Genomic DNA, 16,006 nt, shown 5'->3' with positions numbered 1-16,006 from the left:
ATTATACTGCACCTGCTATGCATGTGTCCACTCACTCAGCCTGTCCAAATCCCGCTGAAGCATCTCTGCATCCTCCTCACAGCTCACCCTCTCACCCAACTTTGTATCATCTGCAAATTTGGAGATAATACATTTAGTTCCCTCGTCCAAATCATTGATATATCATGTGAACAGTTAGGATCCTAGCACAGATCCCTGCGGCATCCCGCTAGTCACTGCCTGCCAATCAGAAAAAGACACGTTTATTCCAACTTTTTGCTTCCTGTCTGCAAACCAGCTCAGGACACTGTCTGCAAACCAGCTCAGGACACTACCTGCAATCCTTCTTAGCACAGTGGTTAGCACTGTTGCTTCACCGTGCCAGGGCCGCAGGTTCGATTCCTGTCTTGGGTCACCGTCTGTGCGGAGTTTGCACATTCTCCCTGCGTGGGTTTCCTCCGGGTATTCCGGTTTCCTCCCACAGGTCCCGAAAAACGCGCTGTTAGGTAATTTGGCCATTCTGAATTCTCACTCTGTGTACCCGAACAGGCGCCGGAGTGTGGCGACTAGGGGCTTTTCACAGTAACTTCATTGCGGTGTTAATGGAAGCCTACTTATTATAATCTTATAATAATAAGATTATTATTATTAGTTTTGTCCCTCCTGGGCATCTCAGAAAGGTAGAAGCTCTATTTCACTCAAATATGAGGGTTTTTGAAAAGTAAACGGTTTGTGTCGCCAGAGGAGAGGGTGAAAATCAGCTTTCCAGCGGGAGCCACCTCGTGTGCACCTTGCCTTCACATTGCGCCACGGGAGTCCCTCAGGCGAGAAAAGTTGTGTGAAAGTCGCTGGCTTCACAGAAGCCTTTCCTCGCTTGATTTAACAGCAGTGTGCAATTGCAGAGTGCTGGTGAGGATCACACAGCCAGATGGAGGGCTGGGGCCTAGACAGGTTGGCAACACCGGTATGCGCCTCGATATCAAAGTTAAATTAAAGGCTCCCCCGCGGAACCCCTTGGAGGACAAGGTGACCAATCCCCACGTGCAGAAGGACAACTACCCCCCCCCCCCCCCACCACCACACAAAGATCGGGGTGACCCACTAAATCCTGCCTAGAGGTTTTGAAGATATTTAACGCCATGCTAGATTATTGACTAACAAGGGGGGTGCAAGGTTATCGGTGGTCGGTGCGAATGTGGAGTTGAGGTTAGAATCTTACTTAATGGCTCCAGGGCCTATTCCTGCACCTCATTCTTATGTTCTTATGTAATGAGAGAATCCAACTATCTCCCCTTGACATTCAGTGGCATAGTGGCATCACCATCGCAGAATATCCCACTTTCAATATCCTGGGTGTACCATTCACCAGACATTTAACTGGACCAACTAAAAGGTATTGTAGCTACAGGAGCTGGCCAAAGGTTCCCCAATGGAATTCTGTGGAGAGTAACCTACCTCCTGGCTCCCTGTACACCATCTACAAGGCACAGGTCAGTAGTATGATGGAATACTTTCCACTCGCCTTGATAGCTCCAACAAATCCCGAGAAGCTCAACACCATCCAGGATAAAATAACCCACTTGATTGGCCCCTCATCCACCACCTTCGACATTCATTTCCTCACCTACCAGTGCACAGTGGCAGCTGTGTGTACAGTCTACCAGATGCACAGCAGCAATTCACCAAGGCTAGTTCAACAATACCTCGTACACTCACTACCTCTACCACCAAGAAGGACAAGGGTAACTGATGCATGGGAACACCACCACCTGCAAGCTCCCCCAACTCCAAGCCACTCACCATCCTGACCTGGAAATATATCGCTGCTTCTTCACTGTTGCTTGGTCAGAATCCTGGAACACGCCCACCCCTCTAACAGAATTGTACCGACCCAACGTAGACTGCAATTCTTCAGGAAGGTGGCTCACCACCACCTTCCGAAGGCAAATAAGAATGGAAAATAAATGCTGGCTTATCCAGCGATGCTAACATCCTATGAATGAATTTTTTTAAATTCAGGTAAGCTCAGGCAGTTGGTGTCAATTCAGGATTAATTACAGGGTTCCTTCAAAGTGAAGAGTATTCAACTGGGTCGTATAGACCAGGCATTCAGGACTGTTGTATCCAGAGGTCCAATTTTTTTTCTAGGTGACCTCAGAACTTTGGACACAGGCTGGGAGGCTTTTAAAAGAAATTCTAGCCTTCCAGGCAAAGGTGGCAAAGCTTTTTTCTGCTTTTCTCATGTTATTCTGAAGACTGCTACTTCTTGAGTTCTGCGATAAAGGATTTTCGTATCAAGAGAACTGGTTTCAGTCACATGCTTAACAGTTTTGATATTCAGTAAAAGGTAAATGGTGGCCTTTTGCACTTGGATAACTGTCTTGTTAGCTTTCCCATGTTACATCGCAAACCTAGAGATACTGGGCGGGATTCTCCGACCCCCCGCTGGGTCAGAGAATCCCCGGGGGGGGCGGCGTGAATCCTGCCAAGCCGCTCCTTCCGTGCCGACCCCTGTAGGGCTCCGCCATGGCCAGCACGGAGACGACACCCCCCTGCGCATGCGTCAGAATACGCCGGCCGGCCTGCGCGTGTGCCGAACCCCTCCGGCGGTCCTGCGCATGCACTAACCCGCGCAGTCCCTTCGGCGCCAGCTGGCGCGGCGCCAACCCCTCCGGGGCCGACCTAGCCCCCGGACGTGTGGACTTCCGGTTGGCCCGACACCGGAGTGGTTCGCGCTGTTTTTTTCGCCGGCATCGCTGATCTGGGAGAATCCCGCCTATAAAGTCTAGGAGTCTATTGTTTTTGTATTTTGGAGCAAACTTCAAGAATAGCAAGTGTGAAATGTCACCCTTAACTTGTCCATTATAATTCAATTCAGAACTTTTTGAAAACTTGATAGTCTGTATTGAAGCTACGTAGGTCACCTGATCCCTTGGCATCCATTGTAGCTGTTCATTAGTGTCCATTTAAGAAACTAATACAATTCCAAAATTTGTAATCTCATAACTTTAACAGAATGATAACTGTCTCAGTATAGCAAGCTTGTTTCTGTATTTGTGATTAAGGATGAAATCAATGATGCAAAAAGATATAATGAGAGGTTTGCAGGCTGTGGAGACTTTTTTGAGTAGAATTTAGAAATAGAAAAGGATTTAATGCTGAAGTGAAAGTTGTATATGGCCTCTCTGGTAGCAGCTGTGAAACCTTTATGCTCCCTTTTTGTACCTCTTGCTACCTGTTTCGTTACCATTTGCTGATCTTTGTATTTCTCCCATTTGGCAGGATCTGTGCTTCCTTTATGCATTTTTGTCTGGTTTTCTTTTAGTTTTATCTAGTCCCTTTAGTCATCCATGGCTTTTATGCAGCAAATAGTGCTGTTGCCCTCTGCCTTTTAAACTGTCTCTATTTTGCTTTTTAAATTATTTTCTTGAACACGTCCTTATTAGTCTTTGTCCCATTGACAGATTTGTCCAGTTTACAGTGGAGAGTCTATCTCATCACGCTGACGTCAGCCTTCCCTAAATCTAGAATCTTAGTAGCTGTTTTGTACAGCATCACATGAAGATCAGTGTTAGAAAGATGTTTTTGCAGCTATCAATTGCCAAGAATTTGACAGATATGTAACAGAAGCAGCCTGGATTTAATGGGAGATTTGAACTTTCATATAGATTGGAATAAGCACATGCCAAAAATGTGGTAAATTTCTTTGAGTACACGCAGAATATTTTTCTGCATCAATATTTCCTAGAACCAAGAATAGGATTGATTGATTTAATTGATTGATTGATTTGATTTATTGTCACATGTGCCGAAGTACAGTGAAAAGTATTTTTCTGCGGCCGAGGACATGCCATATTGGATTTAGTAACGAGTAATGAGCCAGGTTTAGTTAGCAGCCTAATGGTACACGAAACATATTGCTAACAGTGATCCTAATATAGAGACCAAGTAATGTTTTTGAAAGGGAAAAACACAAAACAATACTAAGATTCTAGATTTGTGTTAGGCTGACTTCAACACGATGAAATGGAGATTGTTGACAGTAAACTGGCCAAATCCGTGAATGGGTTAGTCAGCTGTTCAGAAAATAATTTAATCTGATGCAGAATCGGTTCATACACCTCAGGGGCAAGATCTCTACTTTACCATTTACAAATAAACTGGTTTTGACTAAAGCGATCAAATAAAAATAAAAGATAATGCATACACAAATGGTAAAGAAAGCACAAATCATGCAACACGGTAGCATTGTTGCTTCACAGTTCCACGGTCTCAGGTTCGATTCCCGGCTTGGGTCACTGTGTGCGGAGGCTGCACGTTCTCCCCATGTCTGCGTGGGTTTCCTCCGGGTGCTCTGGTTTCCTCCCACAGTCCAAAGATGTGCAGGTTAGGTGGATTGGCCACACTAAATTGCCCCTTAGTGACCAAAAAAAAGGTTAGGTGGGGTTACTGCGTTACGGGGATAGGGTGGAGGTGTGGGCTTAAGTAGGGTGCTCCTTCCATGGGCTGGTGCAGACCCGATGGGCCGAATGGTCTCCTTCTGCACTGTAAATTCTATGATTGGGAGAAACTACTATAATGTAGCGGATATAGCAGCAAATGCCCGCGACAGTAATTCGATAATTGTCAACCTGTTTTGTTTTACATTGGTTGAGGGATAAATATTGGCCAGGAGACTCGGAATAATGCCCCTCTCGTCTTTGAGTCGGTGTGTGGGATCTTTTACGACCACCTACAGGGTGAGTGGGGCCTCTGATTAACCCAGTACTCTCAGTACCATGCCAGAATGTCAGCTTTGATGTTTGTGCAAACCTCTTGGGTGTGGGGGTTTGAACTCACAACTGGCCGACTCAGAGGTGAGGTTTCTACCAACTTTTCTTTTTACTAAATTTAGTGTACCCAATTATTTTGTTTTTCAATTAAGGGGCAATTTAGCGTGCCAATTCACCTAGCCTGCACATCTTTGGATTGTGGGGGCGATACCCACGCAGACGCGGGGAGAATGTGCAAACTCCACACAGACAGTGACCTGGTGTCGGGATCGAACCCGGGTCCTCAGCGCCGTGGGCAGCAGTGCTAGCCACTGCGCCACCGTGCCACCCAGGGTGCTACCAACTTAATCATAATTGACACTAGAAACACATGGAATGCAAGATATTGTAAAAGCCCAAAAAGAATTGGGTGGGTAAGGAGTTGTCCAGGTAAATGGAATGTGATGAACAGATGCAGAAAATTAGCAAAAATGCTAGTGGAATGCTGGCCTTGATAGCGAGAAGACGACATTATGAGATGATAGAAATTATACTGCAACTACCCAAAGCCCTGGTTAGGTCATACCTGGTGTACTGTGAGATTTTCTGGGCACTAAACCTGAGGAAAGGTGTATTAGCTTTGGAGAGAGTGCAATACCAGGATTCCAAGGACTAAATTGTGAGGAGGCAGTACACAAACTAGAGTTGTAATCTCTCAAACTGAGAATGTTAAAGGAGTGATTAGATTGGAGCTTTCACAATGCTATGTTGGGCAGATAGGGTAGAGAGCAGCTATTTCCACTGACACAAAAGCAAAGTACCACAGATGCTGGGAATCGTCCTGAAACTTTAACTCTGTTTCTCCCTGATGCTGCTGGACCTGCTAAGTATTTCCAGAATTTTCTGTTTTTAAACTATTTCCGCTGGCTAAAGGGCAAAAGGTTAGAGTCAGAACTTTCGCGAGTTAAATTAAGAAATGCTTCTGCACACAAACGTGTGGTAGAAATTTGGAAATGTCTTCCACACATAACAATAAATGGGAGATCAACTGGAAGTTTTAAATCTGAGATGGTTTTCCAGTGGAATTTTACAAACAGCTTGCGGCCTTATTGGCGGCATATTTATTGGGGATGTTCAATGACTCTCTCTCGTGGAGGGGTGCTGTTGGCCACGTTGGCGCAGGCATCGATCTCCCTAATTCTGATTTAAGGAAAAGGACGCCGTGGAATGTGGGTCTTACAGGCTTATTTCACTATTGAATGCCCATGCAAAGGTAAGAGCTAAGGTTCTGGCAAAGTGTCTGGAGGGGTATTTACCAGAGGTGATCTCTGAGGACCAAACAGGGTTTCTCAAGGATCAACAGTTGTCGGCCAATATCCGGAGTCTGTTGAATGTGGTCCTATCCCCGTGTGTGTGTGTGTGTGTGTGTGTGTGTGTGTGTGTGTGTGTGTGTGTGTGTGTGTGTGTGGTCCCATCACCGGGTGTGTGTGTAGGAATGTAGAGTGCAGGCGGTCAAAATAAACATTCTGCCTCCCGATCTTCCTCCCTAAATCTTTCTTCGTTCGTGTGGATAAGTTCATTATGGCCTTTGCGTGTGTGTGTGTGTGGGTAAGACTCCCAGGATTCAAAGAGCCTTCCTGCAGAGGGGACGGCGTTCGGGGGGGCTGGCACAGGTGGTATGAGGAGCCAGGGATATTGAGGGCAGAGGAGGCCTCCTGTGTAGGTTTGTGTCTGTGAGCGTTGACCCCTCTTCCATTCTCTCCGGCCAGGTTCTCAATGAAGCTGGTGCTGGCATCTCGGAACCAGCTTAGATTGGGGGCCATGCCATTATTGTCACCAATCTGCGGGAACCATAGGTTTGCACCATCGGGGATGGATGCAGTGTACAAGCTTTGGAAGAGGGAAGGGGGTCGAGAGGATCAGGGATTTGTTTGTGGAAGGTAGGTTTGCCGGACTGGGGGAGATGATGGAAAAATGTCAACTCCCGAGGGGGAGTGTGTTTAGGTCTCTGCAGATGTGGGACTTTGTTTGTAACAAACTCCTCCTCAGTTACAGAAACCTACACAGATGGACAGGATGCTATCTCGTGAGGAGATAGGAGAAGGGAAGGCATGTGAAGTAAAGGGGAAGTGGCAAGAGGAAGTGGACCTTGGGCTGGAGGAAGGGGTGTGGAGTGAAACTTTGCTTAGGATGAATTCCACCTCTTGCGCCAGGCTGAGCCTGATAGAATTTAAAGTGGTCCATCGGGTGTAGTTGACCAGAGCACACATGAGTGGGTTCTCCCCCAGAGTAAAGGATAGGTGTGAACGTTGTTTATGGGGAATGGCAAAACATTTGCATATGTTCTGGTCCTGTCCTGGTTGAGTTTTGAGTCTCGTTTTTTTGAGACCATGTCTCATGGGGGGTCTGACTGGAGCCGTGTCCATTGGTGGTGATTTTTCGGATGTTGGAGCTTCTTGAGGGGAGGAAGGCTGATGTTTTGGCCTTTGCTTCTCTGATCGCTCGGCAACAAGTCCTGCTTGGATGGAGGTCGGCGATGCCACTTAAGGCCTCGGCATGCTGGGGGTATCTTGGCAGAGTTTCTGAGATTGGAAAAGATTAAGTATGCCATTCGAGGGTCGGAAGAAGGGTTCTACTCCAGGTGGGAGCTGTTCACCGCCTTCTTCAAGGATCTGTCGTGGCCAGCAGCTGTGGGGGCGGTGTTGGGCGAGGCAGGCTACGGAGTTTTGGGGTTATTATTTTTAGTTTGACATTCTTGTATTATATGTAAATGTTTTTGCATGTGAGTTTTTGACAATATTTGGAATCAAAGTATATATTTTTGAAGAACAGTGCAGTAGGGAGAAAGAGCCGCACTGTTGAAAGTAATAATCATAATCTTTATTAGTGTCACAGGTAGCAATGAAGTTACTGCGAAAATCCCCTAGTCACCATATTCCGGCGTCTGATTGGGTCCACAGAGGGAGAATTCAAAATGTCCAATTCACCTGACCAGTGCTGTCACTTGGATGAGATGTTACTCTCGCAAGTGGACAGAAAAGATCACATTGCGCTATTTGAAGCCAAATAGTCCTCCCAATATTGACCCTTCAATCAGCATCACAAAAACTGATTATTGGTCATTATCTCATTGCTGTTTGTGAAGCCTTGCTGTATGCAAAGTGGCTGCTGTGTTTCTCTATGATACAACAATGACTACACATCAAAAACATTTAATTGATGGATAAAACCCTTTGGCACATCCAGTTGTTGTGAAAGATGGTGTGTAGGAAAGCAAGTCTTTTACTTTACTTTCAGAGAACTTCATCATGCTCTTCCTTCCATTGGGTGCCATATCTGTACGAGACTATTAAGTTCATGTCGTGGGTTAGCCCCTCTTATATAGAGTCATAGTGTCATCAAAATTTACAGCATAAAAACAGGCCCTTCGGCCCAACTTGTCCAGTTGTAGAATTGAGAGATGCAACCGAAAATGATAATATTGTTGCGATCCTTTTAGGGACCTTTAACATTTGAAGAGAAATCCAAACACCTCATTTTAACCATTAGAACTATGCCACATATAAAATAATTAAATGTCCACAAAGGAAACATTATTAACTGAGAAATATGGTTTAAAACGATGTATGTTATAATATGTACGTATAAAGGGCGGAATGTATCGACCAACTTGTGTGTGTTTCACTGGCAGAGGCGGCCCGCCAGTGGGATGTACCAATCCCACCGTTGTCAATGGGATTTCCCGCTGACTGCCCCCCTCATCACTGGGAAACCCGTGCGCCGGCATGGGATCGGAATATCCCACTGGCATGAACAGTCGGTCAATCTCACCCAATATGTAATATATGTTAATCCTGAGACCCACATTAATACACAAGGGACATGGGTATAAACCCCACCATGGCAGTTGGTGGAATTTAAATTCCGTTAATTAAATCTGGAATTGAGCCATCATTTTTAAAAATTCATTCATGTGCTGTGGGCATCGCCAGCTGGGCCATCATTTGTTGCCCATCCTAATTGTCCTTGAACTGAATGGCTTTCAGAGGGACATTTAACAGTCAACCACATTGTTGTGGATCTGGAGGCACATATAGGCCAGACCAGGTAGGAAGACAAATTTCCTTTACTAAAGGACATTAGTTACAACAATTGACAATGGTTATCATTAGACTTTTCATTCCAGCTTTTTATTGAATTCAAATTTCACCATCTACCTTTGTGGGATTTGAACCAGAGTCCCGAGAGCATTAACCTGGGTGTCTGGATTACGAATAATTTTTTAATAATCTTTATTGTCACAAGTAGCCATACATTAATACTGCAATGAAGTTACTGTGAAAAGCCCGTAGTCGCCATATTTCGGCGCCTGTTCGGGTACACAAAGGGAGAATTCAGAACATCCAATTCATCTAACAGCACGTCTTTCGGGACTTGTGGGAGGAAGCCCGAGCACCCGGAGGAAACCCACGCAGACACTGGGAGAATGTGCAGACTCCGCACAGACAGTGACCCAAGCCGGGAATCGAACATGGGACCCTGGTGCTGTGAAGCAACAGTGCTAACCACTGTGGTACTGTGCCGCCCCTACTTCCCTCAGATATGCCAGACAGTCATGGAGATGGATGGAGCTTAGGAAGATCCTTTGGTGTTATGTGAAATGAGTGTGAGAGCTTAATCTCAGTTTGGATTTCATGAGGGAACAGAGACTGGAAGACTTGCTCTAGCTTGCAGCTGGTGAAAAACCTACCTCACAGAGCCTTGTGATAAAGAAAGCAATGAGCCCGATTAGTTGGGAAGCATTGAGAACCAATACAAGGGACCAAGGCACCCACAGTCAAGAGACCTTGGAGAATAGTTGGAACGGAGATAAATTAAAGTAAATTCCAGAGGACTGTGCCATACCTATGGGGAATCTGACAGTTTTTGTGACAATAAAAATTATTATTATATGTCCTCAAACAGACTTAGGTGAAGTATCATTCATTTAATATTTCTTCTTTGATCTGCTGAAATAAATAGACTCTGCAATCCTTCAGGATTTACTAATTGCTTTAAAACTAATTTAGCTCTAATTTCCAACAAAATAAATCTGACTGGGACGCCTCATCGCAAGGATTGCAGACATCATGAGCTGAATTCTCCGCCGTCAGGGTTCTCCATTTTGCCGACAGCCCGGGGGCGTCCTAACGCCGTGGGGCTGCCCCACAATGGGAAACCCCATTGACCAGCCGGCGAAACGGAAAATCCCGACGGCGTGCCCATTTCTGGTGCGGTGGGACGGAGAAACCCGCCTCATGTCTCCAGTTCTTTTAGCTAAGTAAATCCATCTGCTGTTTTATGATCTTGCCTTTCAAGCAATTAATTTCTTAAATCAATTTAAGTGTAATCAATCGATTTGAATTGTATTTACTTCAGGATAGTTACCAATTTCTCAAACAGGTATCCCTATTTTCTGCAGTGGTAACTTTTCAATTTTAAGAACTGAATGTTGGTCTAAAACACATGAACCACATATTTGCAACAAAATAACCTTTGAATTGGGCCCCTAGACTGTGCTTTGTCACTTGTGTGTGTCTGTGCAGGCACACCATCTCGCATTTGATCTTTCAGGAGAGTTTTCCTGCCGTGAGGATCACTCCCACTGGATTTGCTTATTGTCACGTGTACCGAGGTACAGTGATCAGTATTGTTCTGCTTACAGTCCAGACAGATCATTCCATAAATGAAAAAAAAAACATAGGGAAACATAAATACACAATGTAAATACATAGACACAGGCATCGGGTGAAGCATACTGGGGTGTAGTACTACTCAATAGGATCCTGATCTTCAATAATGCAGTGTATGGGGCCTGTTCATCATCACTTTCTTGCTGTTTTATACATTTTCAATCACATGTTCTGTTGTTGTGACGCACTTGAGAATCTTCCGTACTTTTTCAAATTGTATGGACAACCTTTTTACCTGATGACGTCTGTGTAACTTTACTCATTTCCATTTACTTTGGATAGAATAAGAGCAATAGTGGAGAAAGTGGAGTTTCTGTGGCAACAAGCTCTTGCCAGGGCTCAGCTTTTGCAGAAGGATGTTCAGTGCAGGGAAAAGGCTCAGCAGGTAAAGCCCAAGCACAAAGTGTTTTATTGTATAATAATAAGAGTGCTTTATTCTTCAACTCACCATCAAAAGGAGTGACAAATTAGCAAGTGGAAATATTGATTCAATGCTTGCTCTTGTGCGGTCGAATTAATTGCATCTGAATTGCTAATTTGAATGAATTTTACTGAATAGATATTGACTACAGCATGCTGCAAGTGTCTACTTATATAAAAGTGGGGGCGGCACGGCGGCACAGTGGTTAGCACTGCTGCCTCACGGCACCGAGTACCCGAGTTCGATCCCAGCCCGTGTGGGGTTCGCACATTCTCCCCATGTCTGCGTGGGTCTCACCCCCACATCCGGAAAATGTTCAGGGTAGGTGGATTGGCCACACTAAATTTCCCTTTAATTGGTAAAAAAGAATTACGTGCTCCAAACTCGCAAAGAACTCCATCGCTGCACTGTAGCATCTGGGGGAAGGCGAGCTGCATCCCCCCCAACCCCCACCATCACCCCTTTTTAAGGCACTCGCTGCTAAATTTAAATGTCCAGTGTGAGTGTTTGTGTGTGAGTGAATTGAGTGAATGGGGAGGTGGGTGAGGTATGTGGGTGGGATAGCAGGTGGGTAGTCAGGTCGGGAAGGATAATCAGGTCTGGGCCGGTCGGGTTGAGTCAGGGAGGTAGTCGAATGGTGTGGATCATTAGGTCAGGCTGGTGAGGTAGTTGGGTCGGGTCAAGTGGGTTAGTGAGGGTCATAGTCAGGCCGGGTCAGTGGGTAATGGATGGTCGGTGTAGTTGGGTCAGGTTTTAGTTCGGTGGGGGGTAGACAGGGGGTAAGTTTGAGTGATTGGGGTGGTTTGAGTTCTGTAATTACCCAGGAGTTGGATTACGATTTTTCTGTTGCATGTTTCCTTATAACAATAGACAGTTGACAGATATCACATTAATATTTAATTTTAAGCATTGATTCTGACTAATTGGCAACTGGTAATGCTGCAGTGCTCTCATTGAGAATGGCCACTATCCTCAATGTTTCCACATGACTAACGTATTGTATAAGAAATTGGTTCAACCTGGGTGTTTTTATATGTGTTAAATTACATATCTTTGACATTAGCTGCCTTTCCTTTACCCCCTCTATGCTGCTGAAACCTTCATCCTTGCTTTTACCTCCTCCAGTCTCGATTAAGAAAATGTTGGCCTGGTCAGCCATCCATCCTTCACCCTTTCTAAATGCCAGTTCGTCCAAAACTCTGTTGCCAGTTTCCCATCTTGTAGCAATCCCTGCCTGCCCGCCACATCAATTATCACTTCTCTGCATTGGCTCTTGGTACCCCACCGCCTCAAATTTAAAGTTCTCATCCTTGTATTTACTTTCCTCCAAGGTCTCACTCTTCCCTATCTTTGTAACCTCTTCCAGGATCACAGGCTTCTCCACTGAACTCTCCTTGGCTTTGTTTGGTTATGGCAGGTATCACAATGAATGCCTGGCCCTGTTGTCACTCAAATTTGTATAACGCACTTTGCACAGGGGGCTCTTGGGGAAGAGCTCAGGTGTGGGAAGCTTGGCTGTTGTATTTTCTTCCTTCACCTGTATTACAGAGCCCTGATGTGCAAGTCATAGCAGTCGATTGCATCCCCTGTTGAGATCAGCTTACTTATAAACCGAGCAGGATTGAATTATTGATGTTCCTGGCCCCTGTGACTCATCTCTACTCCAAGCGGAGTACTTAGCAGCTAAGGGAATACGTACCAGCATCAGGGACGTTATAATTTCCATTTTATACTGCATTTGGGTTTCTGAATTTCAACAGCATTCGGCTGTTTCTGTATGGCAGAGTATTTCAAATAAAGAGTGACTTACTTTAGTAATGCTCATCACTCAGCCTCTCAGTGGAGAAAAAACTGATACCGTAATGCAGGACACATTGGGCCTGCGCATAGCAAAGGATACTTGCATTGTACCAGCAGTTTTGGAAGTTCTCGCAGACAAGTTTTCTTTTTCTTTTGCCTGTAGATTATAGACTTGATCACTACTGAAGGAATGGGGAAGATCCATTCATACAAGTTAGAAATTGCAAATAATTTGAGTCAAGCAGAGATTCTAAAACTGGATTATGATGTTGCCATTTATAACCCTGCAATGGTGAGTTTCTTTTATTCTTTTTTTACTTTGTATTATTAAATATTCAGATTTTGGAATCCTATAAATGCATTGCTACCATTCATTTCTTAAAAAACAAATGAAAGTGTGTTTAAATGTAATGTAAATTATTCTATCTATCGTACCAATTTACAGTATCAGGACAAAATTGTATATTTGTGCTAAGCATGTAGGCCGGGATTCTGTGGGTCTCACCAATGGGGGAATCAGCAGGGAACCCCGGTTTTTCCATCAGGGAGGCACGGCAGAATCGGGTGTCAAAGAACAAAGAACAAAGAACAAAGAACTGTACAGCACAGGAACAGGCCCTTCGGCCCTCCAAGCCCGTGCCGACCATACTGCCCGACTAAACTACAATCTGGTACTGGTGGTCTCTGTCGGGCCTTCCCTAGAATTGAGGGCCCCGGTGGTGGAAGTCCTACCTGCCGAGAGCTGCCAGCCAATCAGGGGCTGACAGCTCTGCAGCTGGCAGCAATGCACCCACCAGAGGTCGATGATCATCATGGGACCCGAGACTAAGGGTGAGTGAAGGTTGAATGGGGGCTGTGGGAGTGGAGGTGGCAGGAGATGGGGAGCAGGGGTCTCGGAGGCAGGGGCTGTATTTCAGCACCCCCTTTCCCTCCCTTCCCAATGCCTGGTCCCTCAGTTCCTCCCAGGAGGCAGCTGGCAAACCTAACAGGTTTTTAAAAGCAAATTACTGCGGATGCTGAAATCTGAAACAAAAACAGAAAATACTGGACAACCCCAGCACGTCTGACAGCCTCTGTGGTGAGAGAAGGGAGCTCACGTTTCAAGTCTGGATCACAATTTACCTTGAATAACAATGAAAGTTTCCTATTCATTGCGGATTTGGTGTTTTGACTCTATCCTAGCAATTTTAAAGAATTGTTTGCATTGTCCATACTATTTTACAGAAGTTGATTGCCGAATCGAGGAGAGTGTTGCAGGATCTTGGCGAAGTAACCAAAGAGAAACCTGGTGGAAAAGAGGCAGACTGCAAGGAGAAATTGAGCAGATTACAAGATATGTTCCACATAGCTGTCGAACTACCCCGCCAAACTTTAAAAGCAGTTTATGATTTCTACTACATCTTTGAAAAAGTAGGTAGCATATCGGGATGACTGGGCATCCGGCTGGAAACAAAGATTCATTTACATGCTATAAACTATCTCTTTTATGAAGGTGAACCTCTCTTTGTTTAAGAAATTGGTTTAACTGAAGGTTCAGTCCTGAGCATCGAACATGGCATTCTCTTACAGATACTGAACAACTTGCTGGACCGCTCCTTCTAACATTTTCTGTTTCTGGTTCTCTGTGATTTATGTATATATTTATACATATCGTCGGTATTCAGGCTATTACTCTTGTAACTGATAAGCGTTAATCATTTGGTTTAATTTCATTCAGCAATGTTAAAGGAACAAAGTACTTTTACCTGTTCATCACAGATAGCTGTTCCATTGTTACTGAATAATGGAAAGTTGTATCACTTCTGACTAGTTGGTTCAAAACCAGTTCTTCTTTATACCTAAGACTGGTTCTTATATATGTTTCACTTAAACCAGTTAAGGCAAACTAATTGTGGCGTCTCCAAAAGCAAGTGCAATGGTGCTCCATACACTCTCCATTTTCCAAAGCCTGCCCATACCACAAGTATCTGCTTTCACATTGATACTTCTTTTAAATAATTTTATTTGCCTTTACAAAAACATTGGCATACAACTGCCAAAAGAAGAAGCTTTTTTAATGCAAATATTTCATATCAGTCTGAAGAGGAACTGCACAATTTTGGGTAAATTTCAGCATTTAACCTGGCATTACCTGGACAGTAAGATCCTCAAAATGGACCGCATGCCTTACTGCACCCTTAACCCTGACGCCTCAACCGGGAGCATTTTGAAAGGGGCCTATCACTGGACATGCAAAGTGCCCTCCTGTCTCAGATACTAGGCTCCTTTTAATACGCAAATGACCTGATTTCCATTTCAGGTTGGAACCGATCGGAGTATATGCAGTGTCCTGTGATCACCACCCTCACCATGTTAGCGCAGTGGTTAGCACAGTTGCTTCACAGCTCCAGGGCCCCAGGTTCGATTCCCGGCTTGGGCCACTGTCTGTGCGGAGTCTGCACGTCCTACCCGTGTCTGCGTGAGTTTCCTCCGGTTTCCTCCCAGAGTCAAAAGATGTGCAGGTTGGCCATGCTAAATTGCCCTTTGTGTCCAAAAAAAAAGGATTCACCGGAGGAAGGAGCAGTGCTCCGAAAGCTAGTGATTCGAAACAAACCTGTTGGACTTTAACCTGGTATTGTATGACTTCTTACTGTCTAAAAAAAAAAGGTTAGTTGGGGTTACTGGATTACAGGGATAGGGTGGAGGTGTGCGCTTGGGTAGGGTGCTCTTTCCAAGGGCTGGTGCAGATTCAATGGGCCGAATGGCCTCCTTGTGCACTGTAAATTCTATGATTCTATGATTCACCTCCACTCTTACCTTGTTGGCAATGGTGTGATCTTGGCCTTGACCTAGCAGCTGCATCATGGTTTGATATCATGCAACCTTGCCAACCGGATACCAGTGAGACTCAGGCCTAACAGTTGCAGCCGATCTCCTGTCCGTGATTAATGGTAAACCTGGTTGGTTGCCTAGAAGTCACAATTGGCCCCTTTGTGTTGCAGATTAAGTGCGTCTTTTACTTAAATTTGTACCTGAATATTCACCCAGATTTTAAAGTAGTATTTGAAAAACGGTTCCTTCTAGGTTGCTGGCTGGTATCATTTACTACTGCAAGAAGTATTATTTAAGGAGGCGGTATTTGCTCATGATGTACACATGTCGAGGTTTCCTCTTGAGGCAGCTATCTGTCTTAAAACAAACTGGCAGCACCAGGTTAATCGCTTCCTAAATAAAGCTCCTCTTCCAGCCGTGGAAGAATTGATTCAGCTCAGGGATTTGGCTGATTGCATTCCGGATGCACTTCATAGAAGAAGGGGGAAACTCCTATCCCATCAGTAAGTATT

At 44.9% G+C, this 16,006-nt stretch overlaps 1 protein-coding gene across 2 annotated transcripts in view; it reads left to right on the top strand.

Annotated features, from left to right (window-relative positions):
• LOC140410941 (uncharacterized) overlaps window positions 1–16,006 on the top strand; it is a 165,748-nt gene that overhangs the window by 82,190 nt on the left and 67,552 nt on the right. For both annotated transcript variants that reach the window (XM_072499796.1, XM_072499795.1), the window contains exons 9-12: window positions 10,745–10,847; window positions 12,847–12,975; window positions 13,908–14,093; window positions 15,747–15,997. In XM_072499796.1, the coding sequence (XP_072355897.1) occupies window positions 10,745–10,847; window positions 12,847–12,975; window positions 13,908–14,093; window positions 15,747–15,997 (669 nt within the window). The remainder of the gene's footprint in view (window positions 1–10,744; window positions 10,848–12,846; window positions 12,976–13,907; window positions 14,094–15,746; window positions 15,998–16,006) is intronic.

Source organism: Scyliorhinus torazame, chromosome 4 (genome assembly GCF_047496885.1).
Source record: "Scyliorhinus torazame isolate Kashiwa2021f chromosome 4, sScyTor2.1, whole genome shotgun sequence".
NCBI classification, from domain to species: domain Eukaryota; kingdom Metazoa; phylum Chordata; class Chondrichthyes; order Carcharhiniformes; family Scyliorhinidae; genus Scyliorhinus; species Scyliorhinus torazame.
Note: the sequence above shows the minus strand (reverse complement) of the source record. Positions and strands in the feature narration are given on the sequence as shown.